The sequence below is a fragment of the Pseudonaja textilis genome, chromosome 1 (genome assembly GCF_049901715.1).
Source record: "Pseudonaja textilis isolate UNSWEBS1 chromosome 1, rPseTex1.2, whole genome shotgun sequence".
Taxonomy (NCBI): Eukaryota; Metazoa; Chordata; class Lepidosauria; order Squamata; family Elapidae; genus Pseudonaja; species Pseudonaja textilis.
In genome coordinates, this window is record NC_141990.1 from 33,469,309 (window position 1) to 33,484,582 (window position 15,274).

The 15,274-nt window shown below is 35.5% G+C and overlaps 1 protein-coding gene across 9 annotated transcripts in view; it reads left to right on the top strand.

Moving 5' to 3' along the window:
- The window catches only part of ASB3 (ankyrin repeat and SOCS box containing 3), a 57,980-nt gene that overhangs the window by 41,424 nt on the left and 1,282 nt on the right, over window positions 1-15,274 (top strand). For all 9 annotated transcript variants that reach the window (XM_087930751.1, XM_026696025.2, XM_087930743.1 and 6 more), the window contains 2 exons: window positions 1,705-1,953; window positions 8,641-8,774. In XM_087930751.1, coding sequence (XP_087786877.1) covers window positions 1,705-1,953; window positions 8,641-8,774 — 383 coding nt within the window. The remainder of the gene's footprint in view (window positions 1-1,704; window positions 1,954-8,640; window positions 8,775-15,274) is intronic.

Here is a 15,274-nt window from a genome sequence, read left to right on the forward strand (position 1 = left end):
CAGCATCTGCACAAAAGAGGAATATATTGGCAGATTCATGGCAGATTCCAGAGTTTCGAGAAACATTTTAAAATATCTAACTGCTGTAAAAGAAGATGAAGTAGAATGGAATGTTCTGAACAGGTCCTTCAGATTATATCTGTGTTTCCTATTTTAGCAATAGCACCCTTAGTTGAAGGTATAAGTTGTGATTAATTCATTTTTTTCTCTCTCTCTCTCTCTCTCGCATATATACATGAGCAAACGCTTTATCGACAAATATGAATCCACCAAAGGATTTGATAAGCCAAATTCCTGGCCCCCACATGCATTTGGAGACCGTTGTCTACTGCCCTGCTCAGTCTGCCCTGTTTAGCACACCAAGGGGACTTAGTGGTTTTCAAAGTAACGCAGAGCTTTTTAGAGAGCTCTGTGTTAGAAAGATTGTTGCAGACAGAAACTCACCCCTCAGATCATGTTTGGCTACCTCTATGGATCATTCATTGAAATATTCTACTGGACTGGCATTTGTATTCAAAGAGATCAACTAATTTCATGGATGGTGTAGAGAGGTCCAGCCATTGACCTAGTGCTATTTAATAAGTCGGAATTAATCAACTAGCAAATTAACTGACTGATAGGTTGCAGGTTAATTTCTAGAAAATTTGTTTGAATAAATACTATGTTAACATTTTTAATATGATGATTTGTTGCACAGTCAGCCAGATATGCAGACTGGATTTGGCATTTTGTCTACCTGTTGAGTCATTTCCAAGGGATAGGCGGATGTGGATGTTTATGGTGTTACACATATTGTCACACCACTTTCATATATTTTGTTTAGCATGTCTGAAGCAGACTACTATCACTGAATTTTAATACATGGTCATGGTGTCCAGTATTACTTCATATGCCACTGTGAATGTCTTGAATTGGGCTATGAAAGCAATTGGACAGTTGATCATTGTATCAAGGCATTAATGCAGGAAGGTGTACAGTTTAAGATGAAATCAACAGAATAATGAGCTGCAGAGAGTTTTAGTTTGGTTTTTCTATGCACAATCACACATATTGTCACAGGATGAGAGGTGTTCTGAGTAAAGCTGCCTTTTGCAATTGACTTGATGGTGAATTTGCCAACGCACCCAAGGCACCTATTACTATTTGCTTTGCTTTGCTTTTGCCACGCTAGCCACTCTTCTGTTACTTCTAATTCTGGTTGTTGTTCTTTTCAGAACTGGTCCATTCGTTTCAAATATCCTCCTCTTGTTGGTCTGTAAGAATATCTGCATTCTTTGTTTTCAGTCACAGTATATTTATGACGTTAAACACCTTTTCTTCCAGTAGTTTGAAGCTGTGGATCCTGGTTGCTCGGCCAACAGTTCAGAGTCCAGTAGTCCATTTTTCACTAGATGTCCAGGAACTCCCAATTTCTAGCTTGGTCCTTATTAACGCAGATGAAGACTGACCCAATATGGATTTATGTCTCACCATATTTTTTAAGGGGGAAACACTGTATGTCTGACTCCTCTAATGAGACCTGTCCAGTGTGGTCGAAACTCTGGCATAGTTGTCATCTTCCTCAGAGCACACAAGCCCCACAACCATGTCAAGTAGTATCTCACTGGGGTTATTATTAAGTTTATTTGCTGCCCATCTAACCACAAGGCAACTCTGAGTGGCTTGCAAAGTGTAACATGTATATTTCTTGTTCATTTCTTGCAGAAGTGAAATAATTCTCATTCTTCTGAAATATGGAATCAAAATTCTTGAAATAGATTTAGGCCTCTGCCTGCTACATAGAAGATACAATCTCTTTCGGCATTTCTTGAGGAAGGATTGCACGCTCCCATGTCAGCTGCACCTAGTAGAATTTTCAAAGTGTGCAGTCGTTGCTGGAAATGACTACAGAGAATGGCTGCCCTCACTCTTGCTAGCTGGGTTTAATCCTGTGAATCTTCTCTTTCATGACTGGTAAGCAAGACAATATAGGCACATAAGTATACTGTAATATTGTGTATGCATACTGGTATGCTGCTAAACGTTTTAAGAAACAGCTCTGCTGGCTTCATTGCTACTACTGTGGAACAGCTGGTTAATGTACTAGGTGTTGAGGCTCACCTCTTATGTGAACCAGCTCACAAAAATAAAAAAAAAAGTCAATTGGCTCAGCAAACTGACTCCAGCTCACCACTGTGTAAATATGTTTACATATATCTCTTTGTAGGCATACAGATATCTGTTCATTCATGCATCCATATATTTTATATCATAGGAATTGTTTTTGTTACTCAGCATTACTGTGTGTAAATGCTATTTTGGATATAAGTGGGTAGTTCAGGTAGGATTTCAAATTTATGAGATTTCTCCCCTTCCAAATAGGAATTCACCAATCAAACAAATTACAGAAACAAATTTATTTAGGATTATGGAATGTTGAGGCCTTAATTTGGAGTTGATACCAGAACTGTACTGACTGCCAAGTCCTTCCTAAAGTTAAAATGCATTCCTGACAACTACCAGATTTCTTTTATCCGTTCATCATATAATAATAATAAAAAAGAGATGTGTAATTTTGTTATTACTGTGGATAAAAGTTGTTTGTCAGAAATCCATAATCTCTTGCAGATAAGTAAATTCTGATAGTAACTTTTGTCCACTTCTGTCTGATATACTGTAGTATCCTCAGTCTCACTATGTGTGGAATATTGCATATGTTTGGACGTAACATGCATGAAGCTTCTGCAACATGGACATATAGATCTTATCAGCTTGAGTTTGTGTGTCCATAAAGGATGTTTTACCAGTGTATGTTCATATGTGCGTAGGATTCACTTCAGATGGATACCTATTATTATGCGATATTCTGAATACAGTATTCAGAGTCTTGTTCAATATGTCACAGAATAGGATTGAGCTACAAGCATGAAAAATTTTTTATATGTTCAGCATGTCTGAAGCAGACTAATATCACTGTAATACTGGTATCCAGTATTACATATATGCCATTGTGAGTGTCTTGAATTGAACTAGGAAAGCAATTGGACAGTTGGTTATCATATCAAGACATTAATGTAGGAAGATGCACAGTTTAAGATGAAACCAACAGAATTTTAATATATGGTTATAGTGTCCAGTATTACATATATGCCATTGTGAGTGTCTTGAATTGAACTAGGAAAGCAATTGGACAGTTGGTTATCATATCAAGACATTAATGTAGGAAGATGCACAGTTTAAGATGAAACCAACAGAATAATTAACTGCAGAAGGATATAATTGATTTTTCTATGCACAATTAAGAGAGAAATTTAATGTAGCTATAAAGCTAACTGGAATGGAACAACAAAAGTTGAAGTTGGAAATTGAATTATGTACATGTGATAGCTTAAATGTACAAACTTTTGTTGAAATTTGAAATTGAAAGAATATATTAAAAAGTGCATAATGAAATGGATTAAGATTTTGGGTTCCAGTATACAGATGGATCACAGGAAGAGAATGTGATTAAAAGTACTGAAATTCATATTGTGTTATAATTTAAGAGAAAATTTCTATAAAATGATGTACTACTGATATATGTCACCTGAGTAATTATCTAAGATATACTGTATAAAGACATTTCTAATCAGTGTTAGAAATGTGTAAAGCACAAAGGGACAATTTTTCATGCATGGTGGATTTGCGAAAAAGCAAAAAAAATGTTTAGATACAAATACAAATGATGATTCAAAGAATTTTAATAATTAATATTCAGATGAAATTAGAATTTTTTTCTTGAGACTTTTGGTGTCCAATTAGAAAACACTCATAGATTATTTTTGCATATGGTAATTACAGTGAGGCTGTTACATGCATAAAGATTATTAAGTGCATATGATGATGCAAAGAATTTTAAAGATTAATATTGAGATGAAATCAGAATTCTTCGTATATGGATTTGGGATTGTCAATTATAGACAACTCACAGAAGACTGATTTTATGTATGGTAATGTAACAAGATTATTCTATGCATAAAGATGGAGAAATACTGGTATACCCACAGTGGATAAAAGAATTGTGAAGATGGCAGAACTAACAGAACTGACCTACTGTATTTAGTTAGGAATGAGACAATAAGTCATTATTTTGACTGATCAGTCATTATTTTGACTGATGTAAACATTTTCTTTTTTTTTTAACAAATTTTATTAATTTTACAAAACAATATACAGACAAACAAAGCATAGGATATAATAACATAAGAGATCTTTTTCTGAAAAAACCAATAAGACATCTTATTTAAAGACAGAATAATTTCAAATTATCACATTTCCATATGAATACAATTTAATATATATATTTACCTTATTTGTTCAACTTCATATCTTATCCCAACTTCTCTTTATTACTCCCTTTCCTTCTATTTATTCAAATTATATTTCTTTTACTTTAGATTGTATACATTTTTTATATCCATCTGTCTTATTTACAATTTCATTGTTCTCTTCCAACATTCTTCTTACATTCTTCTAAAATTTTATTAATTCAAACATAGACATACAAAACACAAAACATAAATACCTAAAACTTCTTTTGGAAAGCAGCTTACCCCGGGTTACCTCTTTTTATACAGACATAAATCAAATTCATACTCACTTAATATACTGTTTCATATCTTAATTAACATTCTGTATTTTCTATATATTTTCTCTCCTCTATTCACTCTCATAATTCTATTATATTTATTTCATCTCATTTTAAATAATTATACTTGTATCTTTTGTCTGTTCTCTTCAATTATCTATTTATCTTTTCTTTCTAATACAATATTTCTCCTGTAATCACTGGTTGAAGTATGACAACTTTTTATCTTTCCCCTAAATTTGACACTTGAAATAATACATACTTTCCATACTGATTCTGCTTAGCACAAAGTACTACATTTTGAAATAGTGAAACAACAATAAAAAAGGGATTGAATTTATAGTATAATTAAAACAATATTCCATAGAGAAATAAACTCTTACTTTTAAACATTTTGTATATTCCCTTTAATACATTATTAACTCATAATATTTCAATTTTCTAACTCAATTTCAAGTACTAATATCTACAATACAATCTTATATACTTTTGCAGAATCATATATTAAATTATAATTTACCCTTTGTCTCTGAAAAAAAACTTTTTTTTAATATCTTGTTTTAAACCTTTATGTCTTCTCTTCCCTTTCCCCTCCCTTTCTTATCAATTCTAGTCTTTTTACCCCCCCCATCTCTCAAATTCCACTTTTTTGATTTTCCTTCTCTGTAGTGTTTCTCTTTTCTGTTGCTTTCTGGCATTGTATCGATTTTTCATCTTATTTTCCCCTTTCTTGGTTGCTTTTTTAGGTTCTGAATTCTGCATTTTCGTTCCCCCCTATTCTTTTCAGCTGTGATTTTTTTGTCCATTAAATACTTCCTCTTGAATGTATTGTCCATTAAAGATGGCTTCTTCTTCTTCATCCCAATCCTCTTGTTCTTGTATTTCTTGGTAAGTAGAAATCGCCATTTCCAAGAAACAAAAGATAGATCCAAGAGAGTCCTTGCCTTCTTGTTTATCTTGTTGTAGCTTTTGAAATTCCGTTTGTAATTCTTGCACAGATAATGCCATTTTTTATTATTATTATTGTTATTATTTTTTAAAAGAGCAACCCAAATGTTTCTAGTCTTTCAAGAAATAGTTCCCCAAAAGTCACAAAGTCACAAAGCAATCCAAAACAAAGCAGACTGTTCCACTAACACTTTCTTCTTCTTCTTTTTTTTTCCCCCTTCCTCCTGGGGTGAAATTCAATTAGACCGTTTCAAAATAATTTTTTAGAAGCCTTATTGTCATTAATTTCTAATCTTATAAACTTCAAGCAGTCTTCAATAAAGTCTTGAGATAAAGTTTTTTACCTCTTCCTTCCCACTTATAGCAATAAACTTTTAATTTTTAATTCCAATGTTCCAAAATCTTTTATCCCCTTGGCTTTAATTTTTAGGTTTATTTACCTTCTTAGCCCAAGCAGGTTTTCCAGATTTCCATCAGCTACTTCCGTAGGGAAGGAGATTGAAAAGAAATAACTTTCACTTTCACTTTCTTCTGCTGCTTACACAGTCTTTCTGGGAACAATGTAGCAATAGAAAGGCAAATTCCAGGTTTTAAGGGCTCCTCTTTGTTCCCACTCAGCTAAAGAAAAACCTTTCACTTTCTTCCTCCTGCACTTTCTTATCCAGCTGCAGACTTCTTTGTGGTGGCCATTGCTGACCGCCGCTCCACTGCCTTGGGAAAAGGGTTTTGCCGGCTGAGGAGGGGGTCTGCAACACCCCCCAAACCCTGTCCGGATCCCCCCTGTCTTTATATATATCCCCCAAATCCACCCGGATCGGGGGTACCTCAGCAGCGAGCGCAGCAGGGATTGCGCAGAAAGGCAAATCCCTGCTGCTGCCGAAGCCTTGCCTGATGTAAACATTTTCATAGGTATTTTATATATACACCTTAGTTATTGTGTACCTCAGTCTCCCACCTGCTATTTATCAGAGTATCAAGAATTACAAAAAATCTACTTGCAAGCCTGGGATGAGTGCTTAGATTCCACTCTATGGGTATGGAAAGCAATATTATAATAACAATAACAATAGCACTCAGACTTATATATTGCTTTACAGCATTCTCTGGGCAGTTTACGGTGTCAACATATTGCCCCCAACATCTTGGTGCTCGGAATAATGGAAGACTGAGTGAACCTTGAATCCATCAAGGATCGAACTCCAGGCTGTGAGCAGAGTCAGCCTGCAATACTGCATTCTAACCACTGCACCACCAGGGCTTACAACCCAGAATACTGCCATCCTGGGAGTCATGCTATTATCTGGGCTTGTTGCATAACAATATTACTCCTGTTACTGCAGCAAAATAATAGAATGCTTCTTTGCATTTATTTCGCTTGTCTGCCATCTGTCATTTTTGTGGGATAGGTGGCTATATACATTTATCAAATAAGTAGCTTGGCATATCTTAGCATTTCTTTTAAATGGTATGAAAATAATACTGGCTTTTATTTTGATTTAAACCCTGTATCAGTCTATCCCCTCTTTTTGGGATTCTGCTGCCCGACTCTGCTAATACTTAGAATTCAGAGCCTGAGCTAAGATTTAGACTTACAGAATGGAAACTCTATGACCTAAGTAAATAATTATGGTTAAAGCTGTTGGAAGTGAACTTGCAAATTGCATGTTTTCCCCAGCGGAATAAGCCAGGTTGATAGAGAAGTTAATTCTGTGAACCAGTTTCAGCTTTCAGTGTCAAGCTCTAATAATAATTGCATTAATATGAGTCCTGATGTAACACAACACCACAGTTAATGCTGAAAAAGGGGAGAATTTGTACTACAGAGCAAATATGTGAGTTCAGGGCAAATTGCACTAGTTGAATTTTAATGGTAATTACGACATTAAGGAAAATTATTTCTGCCTTAGGCCTAATGAACAGCAAACTTGGGATAGCATTTAGCCATGATTATTATGTTAAGCTGCGCCATGATTAAATGTTCTAATGGGAGTAGTGAAAAGTTGTAAGGGGCTTTAGGGAAGAAGCATATAATATTGCTCCTCAACTACTTAATACCTGTAATGCCTCAGTTTCCTATTAACTGTATTATATCTACACCTAAGACCTTAGAACAGGAGGAAAGTGAATTGTTGGAAGACAAGGTTGGAGGTGAATTATCAGTGCAAAAAGGTTAAACAAAAACCGTGCTGGTCCTTCACAGTTCTGTGTTCTGTGTCAAATTCAAACTGTGCTGATTCCTTAGTGAAAAGCAGGTAGTCTGATTTTTTTTCCAGTGAAAGGGGAAATTGTTTAATGCTGTGTTCCTAAAACTTTGAAGAAATACAAAAATGAAAATAGGCATACTCCTTCACATGTAGAAAGGACCAAATATTTTCTCTTTGCTTTTAAAGGGCAGAAGTCACATTGTTGCAGAATACATTAGATTTACAGCCATTTTAAACTAATAAAAAGAGCCTTGTGTTCTGAAGCCAAATATCATCAAAGGTCACAAGAAACACAGCCTTGGTATGATTCTCTTAACTGCTTTGATCCTCTGTGGATACTCTTCACTGCATGTGTGAGACAAAGAAACTGATTGATTACAGTAGTTGAACAAAGTTAGGATTTCCAGTTGGCAGTATGGTTTTTGAATAATTTACTACATACTCTGTTAGTGGAGCATGTGTGTGTTTGTTATGTATTAATACCCAGAATGCAAGCATTCTGTAGTGAAGATCTATTACAGAGATACTCAGATTGCAGGAAACTGGTATTAAATTCATTTTATTGGCATGAACACAGTACTAATAGTAGAACTGACCCATATGAGTTCTATTAAGATATATTTGATACGGCATATTTCCCAGTTAAGTGAAGTTTTGCATTTTAGGGGTACATCATTAATATCCTCTAAAATTTACTACTATTCATCTTTACATTTCTTTTGTGAACTGAGAATATTATATGTTTATCTGAAAGACAATGATTGGCCTCAAATCACTCAGTTGGCTGATTAGGAATTTGAACTCCTGAACTCTTATCAGAAGCTGACATCATTCAATATAATACCCTGGTTCTTACAGTAATTTATTTTTGTTCACTTCTAGGATTTTCTCTGTAAGCAGTGATGCTCTGAACTTCCTTCTGGAATTTACTAATTGGAAGAGGCTTCCGTGGAATGTGGAACAGGATCTTTCCAGCCGCAAGGCCACTTCCGCGTGGATGCCCTGTAGTTACTTTGGTAAGCAAAGAATGAACCAGCTTATTTTTGTGTGGTCTGTTTGTTAGTGTCTAAACAACAAATAGTTTGTTGATCGATAATGCAAGGACTATAGCCTTGATCTACATGCTCAGAGAGCATACTGTTAATTTAAATATACATACAAATAAAGTATTAATCATTGCATAATGTGTTCAAAATAGGATAATTTGAATCTGATAATTTTGTGATCCAAGTGAAAAGTTTGGATTGATTTGTTCTGCGACCTGTTTGTTGTCCTAACTATCCATGGCATTCTCAGGAGCCTTTTCCAACACAAACATTAAAAAGTGTCAATACTGTTTGTCTTGCTTCTTTGAAGTCCAACTTTTGCATCCAGAGAGTGTAACAGGAAAAACTGTTGCCTATACAATTCTGATCTTTTTTCATGGCCTCTTAAAATGTTTTTCAAGGCCTTCACTGCTACTCATCAAGTGCAAGTCTACCATGTATTTCTTACTGCTGGTTCCTTAACTGTTGATAATCAATCCTATAAAACAGAAACTATTTGTCTCTAGAACATCTTCACTGTCAATTTTAAGATTGGTTGCTGTGATTATTGTATTAGTTTGGTCTTTTTTAGATTAAAATTCCATTTTTTTCAGTGCCCCTTGACTTTTGTTATTTTGTTTCATTTCAGATCCTTTATTTATTAGTAATATCATCAGCATAGTTCAGGCTACTGAGATGTCTTCCTCCAATTTCAAAATCATGCCCATCTTCTTCTAATACAAGCTCTCTCAACATACATTAAGCATACCCCTGATTAATAAGGAAAGAGTACACAACTTCATTATTTTCTGACCTGGAGACTGCTTTGCTATGGACTATATAGCTTTGTTTCATTTAAGTTTTGTATGGGGATATTGAATAATCGTGAGCTTCCCATTTTTATACTGCAGCTTGATGTAATAGAGATGTAAATCAATAAAGTACATTATGATTTCTTTTTGACAGTGTTTTACTTTCTCACTTATCCTGAAATAATTTACTTTATTGGCCTTTTCTGTGTATGATTCCATCTTCAATATCTAGAAATGTGATTGTAACAATCCTTCTTAAGAGTTGTTTAATATTCTTCTTGCTGAGATCTAGTCGTTCTTGGCGAGACTTCAACTTTTCTTTTTTCAGTTTCTATCATTCTGTTTCCTAGGCCTAGAAACATTTGTGCTTCTTACACTTCAAGTTCTCACTAATTCTTCTCATGCAGCTCTGCGTTTTTTCCCCTTCATGACTGCACTAGCAATTACAGTCTCCAAAGGCTTTAATGTAGCCACATCATAAACACTACTAATATTCTGAAAAATATAGTTCTTCCTCAGTAGTATATTGACTGCAATCTGACCTAAGGGGCTCATCGTTTGATACTAAATATTGTCAATCACTTTATATTGTCTGTCTTTGTGGATTTGTTACAATATGTAGGAGTGATTTACCATTGCTTTTCTTAGCATGGTATGAAATGATGCCTTGTTACGGTACTTAAGTAATCCTCCTCTTGCACAATTTTCCAGTATTGCTGCTGCCTGATATAAGTGTTGGTTTGCTTTAGCTGAGCAACTGGGATCACCTTCAGGCTTTGAGTGATGCTGCTGGGAATATGCACTCTTGAGATTTATTCTTAGCATTCTTCGCACGTTTCTCCCACAAACACACCCCTTGTCAGAGTGAGACCTCGTAGCAACACCTTGGTGCTTTTGTGGGTTAAAAAGATATACAAAAGAGAAAGCAGATGTATAGCTAGCATCTCGGGGTCAGCTTAATGTGCCAGGAACACCAATTTATTATTACTAATGAAGCAAATGTTTTGAAAATTGAAGGATCCTCGATTTTCTAGTTTTAAGTAGAGAGACCTTGGGAATATCTAGATTATTCTGGGCTATATGCTGAGTGGCTAGATGATTTCCTAAACAGTGGATGCTAGTGTTGAAGTAGTAGAGGCATCTGTGCAACTTGGCTTTTTTTCTTCTTCCTCAAATTAGGCTTCTGAAACCAGTGTGCTGTTGTGTTTTTAATAAATGATTCTGTGGTTCTGCTTAATCCTGCTCTGGAAATAAAGGTCATTCAATTACTGCAGGCAACAGTGAAGCTGCAGACTGCGTGCCAGGCGGGGTGAATAGTGCAGATATAGTCTGCAATCATCAGTTGCTAACTAGATACCCTGGAGACCGAAATACCATCTTTTAATAATGGAAAGGTTAGGAAATGTCTCTGATCAGAAAATGTCTCTTTTCTTTTGTGTTCAAATCCGGCAAACGCATGGAGAGAGTTCTGCCTGAATGGTGCTTTAATTAATCTCACTTTATGGTCTCTATCAGCTTGCCAACTAGATCTTTTTTCTTATTTTATTTCTGCTTAAAAATCTCTTTAAAAAAAATTGAACTTACGGTTGTTAGTATGGGCTGAATTGACTTTGTTCTAATATTTTCTTTTTTAAATATTAGGATACCGTTTTCTCGGTGAACATTCACATGATTGTATTCCAAAATACATTGACTTCAAGAAATAAAAGAAAGTATGATGAAATATATTTAATGCTATTCGAATTAAATACAATATTAGTCTCTAGTCATTCTTTATTAATTGCATTTCTATCATGTTAAATATTGGAATTTGATAATACTTTCGAAGGTTTTGGTGGGCCACATATTTTGAACATTTTCAGGTGCCTTGAAAACATAAAATATACTGTTGTGGTGTACAGCAAGAACTGGTTTGATATATCTGATAATTCAATGTCTTTTGCCTGTTGTAATCTAAATATTGCCTGGGGAATTCTTGGCAATTGTTATTATAGTATATCTAGAAAGCACTGAGTCAGGAAAGGTTTGTGTTGGTTAGATTCTGCGCAAAATAGAATTAATCTAAATTTGCTGTTGCAAAATATGATTGCCTCTAACAACTATAGATTTAGAGAGCATTAATAGTTATTATTATTAAATTTATTTGCTGCCCATCTTTCCACAAGCCATTTATTGTTTATAAATGGTTGTTAGCTACCTAAAATGCTATGTCCAAATATATCTCTGAATATTACTTGTGGAAAGATAACAGTGATCCAGGCCAGGACATTTTACTCGTGCACTTCTTAGAGTCCTCTAGTTAGCCCCTGTGGGAAATAAGATGCTGAACTAGATAGGTTTTTCTGCAGGGTGCTTATTAAATTATGTTCTAAGGGACCCAAAGGTACGCCTTTATAGAAGAACATAAGAGGAGATTGATGAGAACAAATATTTGAGCATATGTGAACCCATAAAACTAGCACCTTTTGCAAAATCTTAGCAATAAATAGGCTCACCTGAAATTGAGTATTGCTATCACATTTTTTTTTTTTTTAGTTCCACCCTGAATTTTTCCCTATTTCATCCAGGGGGATTAATTACCACATCATATGTCAAACCATCACCCTTATTTTCTACCATTCTTACTTTTTCTGTTCACTTTTACTATCACTTTCCTTATTTTAAATAACCCTAATAATATGCTGATTTGCAAAGTGAACACTCGCAATTAACCATTTCCAGCCAGTTAACTCTGGAGCTCAAAAGAAATAATCCCCCCAAGCATCATTTTAGAGCACACAGTCTTCAGATACAATCTCAATAAAAGAAACCAAATATATGATTTTGACCAATTTATGTCTCTTTCATGGGTAATGTTCTCAAATGGGTCTCAGTTAACTGCTGCCAATATCCTATATGCATATATATGCATCATCACCATTCAAAACTCCTGTGCACTGTGTTCTTCCCCATGTTTTCAGTAAAGTGAACTCCAGCTGCAGCCAATCCTGGAGATTTCCCTTTTGCTCTGAAAGTGTGCATGTGTTGTGTGTGTAGGTATATGTGTATGTGTGCACATGTATGTGTATACATAGAGAAATAGACACGCTAAATATCTTTATGTAAGTACCTGTGTAGTAGACTCAACTGATGGTAGACTGGGGGTTTTGAAACCAGAAGGTAGGAATTTTATCCCAGCCCTCACCTCCAACTTCGGGATAACAGTTTGGTTGATCCTACTGCCACCATTTCCTGATAGTTAGAACAATTAATCTGAACAGCTTAGTTTCAGAAGTTGTGAGTGCTCCATTACTGGGTTTTCAGAAGGTTTTTAAAGAATTGTTTTCCTGAATGAACATTATATGAGGTATCTATTCTCCAGTTTTGTTCTTCCTGCTAACTGGGATTCTAGTAGGTTAAATCTGTTATAGTTATAGAATATATGTTTTTCTAGGCTTAGTGTACAGTTTTTGCAGTTTTCTTTTTAATTATGCTTCTAGAATTAAAGTAAGCCAAGTTTTCCCCTGTATTCAGGAGCTGGAAAGCTGAAGTTGTCTGACTCTGGATCCCAGCACAAAGACAAGTTAACTGTCATTTGGGGGTGGAGAGGGAGGAATGGATTATGTTATCCTCAGCCCACCTCAGCCTGCTGTGAACTCCATCCAAGTTTCTGCATTCTATGCATTTTTTTCTATTTGAGTTGGTTAGTGTGTGTTTTGGGGCGTGGCAGGGCTTAACAACCATTTATTCAGCAACTGTTCAAAATTAAAACTTGTGTCTGATTATGTGGCTGTTATGACACCCCCTGCATTCAAGTGATGGTGATCTGGGAACTTGGCAACCTGTTTCAACTTAAGGTGGGCTGCCAAGGACCCTATGATCATGTTTAGTCTTCCCCTGCTAGCTTCCCCAGCAAAGCAATGGGGAAGCCAGCAGGAAAGTTTGCCAGCCATGGCCTCTTGCTCTGCCCTCTGCTTCCTGGGGCTCAGTGAAAAAGATCCATTCCAAATGTGCTGCGTGATGGAGAGTCTCTGTAAGGAGGCTGAGTGAAATTGTTCCTCTCAAAATCCAAGCAGGATTTTGGAAAGGGCATTTAAACCATACGGCATTTCCAGCCAGCTTTCTCCAGAAGTGAGAGGATTCCCTCATTTCTGGGGGCTGGCTTTGAATGCACCATACCGCACAAATTCTTCATGCCAAAATCTTGCTTGGATTTTAGGATGGAGTTCTCGAGCCCAGTGCTATAGTTTCCTTCTGCTCACAGAGGAGAACTGCCTGCCCGCTCCCCCTTTTTGGCAAGTAATTCTTTTGCTCTGCTCAATGACGCACACAATCACTTAATCACCACAACAGGGAGAGTCAGGGTTATGGTTTTTGAGAAGGTGATCATGTGGGCATCTCACTTAGGAATTGCAATGACTTATGGTTTAAATTCTGGGTGCAATTGTGATAGTAAATCAAGGACTATGTGTAAAGTTGTGTCATTAGGGTGTGTAACTTCCAGTTCTCCAATGTAGCTTCCCAATCAGCATTCCCACAGTTTCTATATAAACAGAAGAAAAGTCTTTAACAAATGTACTTGTTTGAAATATTTTTGATCAGTCGATAAAGAATCCTGCATTCCTTACTGGGTTTTTTTTTTAAACCAAAAGCTATTGGATATAAGTTGTTCTTCAACATGAGCCCGTTTATTTGAGAATGTTAGCCAAAGCACCCTTTTCCTTTTCCTTTTCTTTTCCTTTCTTTTCCAACCAATATAACTTTTCCATAACTTCTTTTAGTGCAAATATTTTTCCGTTTCCATGATAAAATTGGAAGAAACTTTTGGGACCATCCAGTCCTTTGGTCAGTGAGAGAATCTAGATTAAAGCATTCATAGTATATGTTTATTCAGCTCCTACTTGAGCATATCCAGTGAACCAGAGTTTACTACCTCTTTCAGTAATTGGTCCTGGTTGTCAAAATATTGTTAGCTTTACAATTTTCTTAACATTTAAATGAAATCTTCCTTTGAGTTGAATCCGTTTATTGTATCCTGCTCTCTGGAACAATGGATAATAGCCTTCTCCTATGTGAATCTCTTCAGATATTTGAAGTGAATCATCAAATCCCTCCCTAGTTGGCTTCTTTCAATTTGTATTTCAACCTGGTATCTGAAATTTCAGTTCTGTTTTCTTACATGTTTAAAAACATTGGAAATGTAAGTTTTATACATCTAATCTATCCCTTCCTTCCTCCCTTCTATCCATCCATCCATTCATATGCACACAGACAGAATCACACCACATACAGTACATACATGAAATAGAGAAATAAATCAGAAAACCTGAATGAAAAAAAGGAAAAGAAAAGTTGCTGTCTCAACACTTAGGCCTGCTGCTTACCCTTATTTCAGGAATCCTGATTTAAATCTGCTCTGCTTTGTTAGTGGCTGTCCTTTGATCTTATTTTTTTTAATTTTAAAAACGCTGTTTATTCTTATTGTTTTAGTCCAGAATGTAGCTTTCTTTGAAGATTAGGTATAAGAAAGTCAAGGATTTCCCATTCAATAAATAATTAACAACCCCCTTTTTTCCTACTATTATCAAAGAGGAAATATAAATATACAAATTTTATTGTAAAACAGTAGGAATTCCAGGTATTAGTCCAGAAGACTGTTTGTACCTCCAAGGGAGACAGAGTCAAAGAATGGCTGAGACT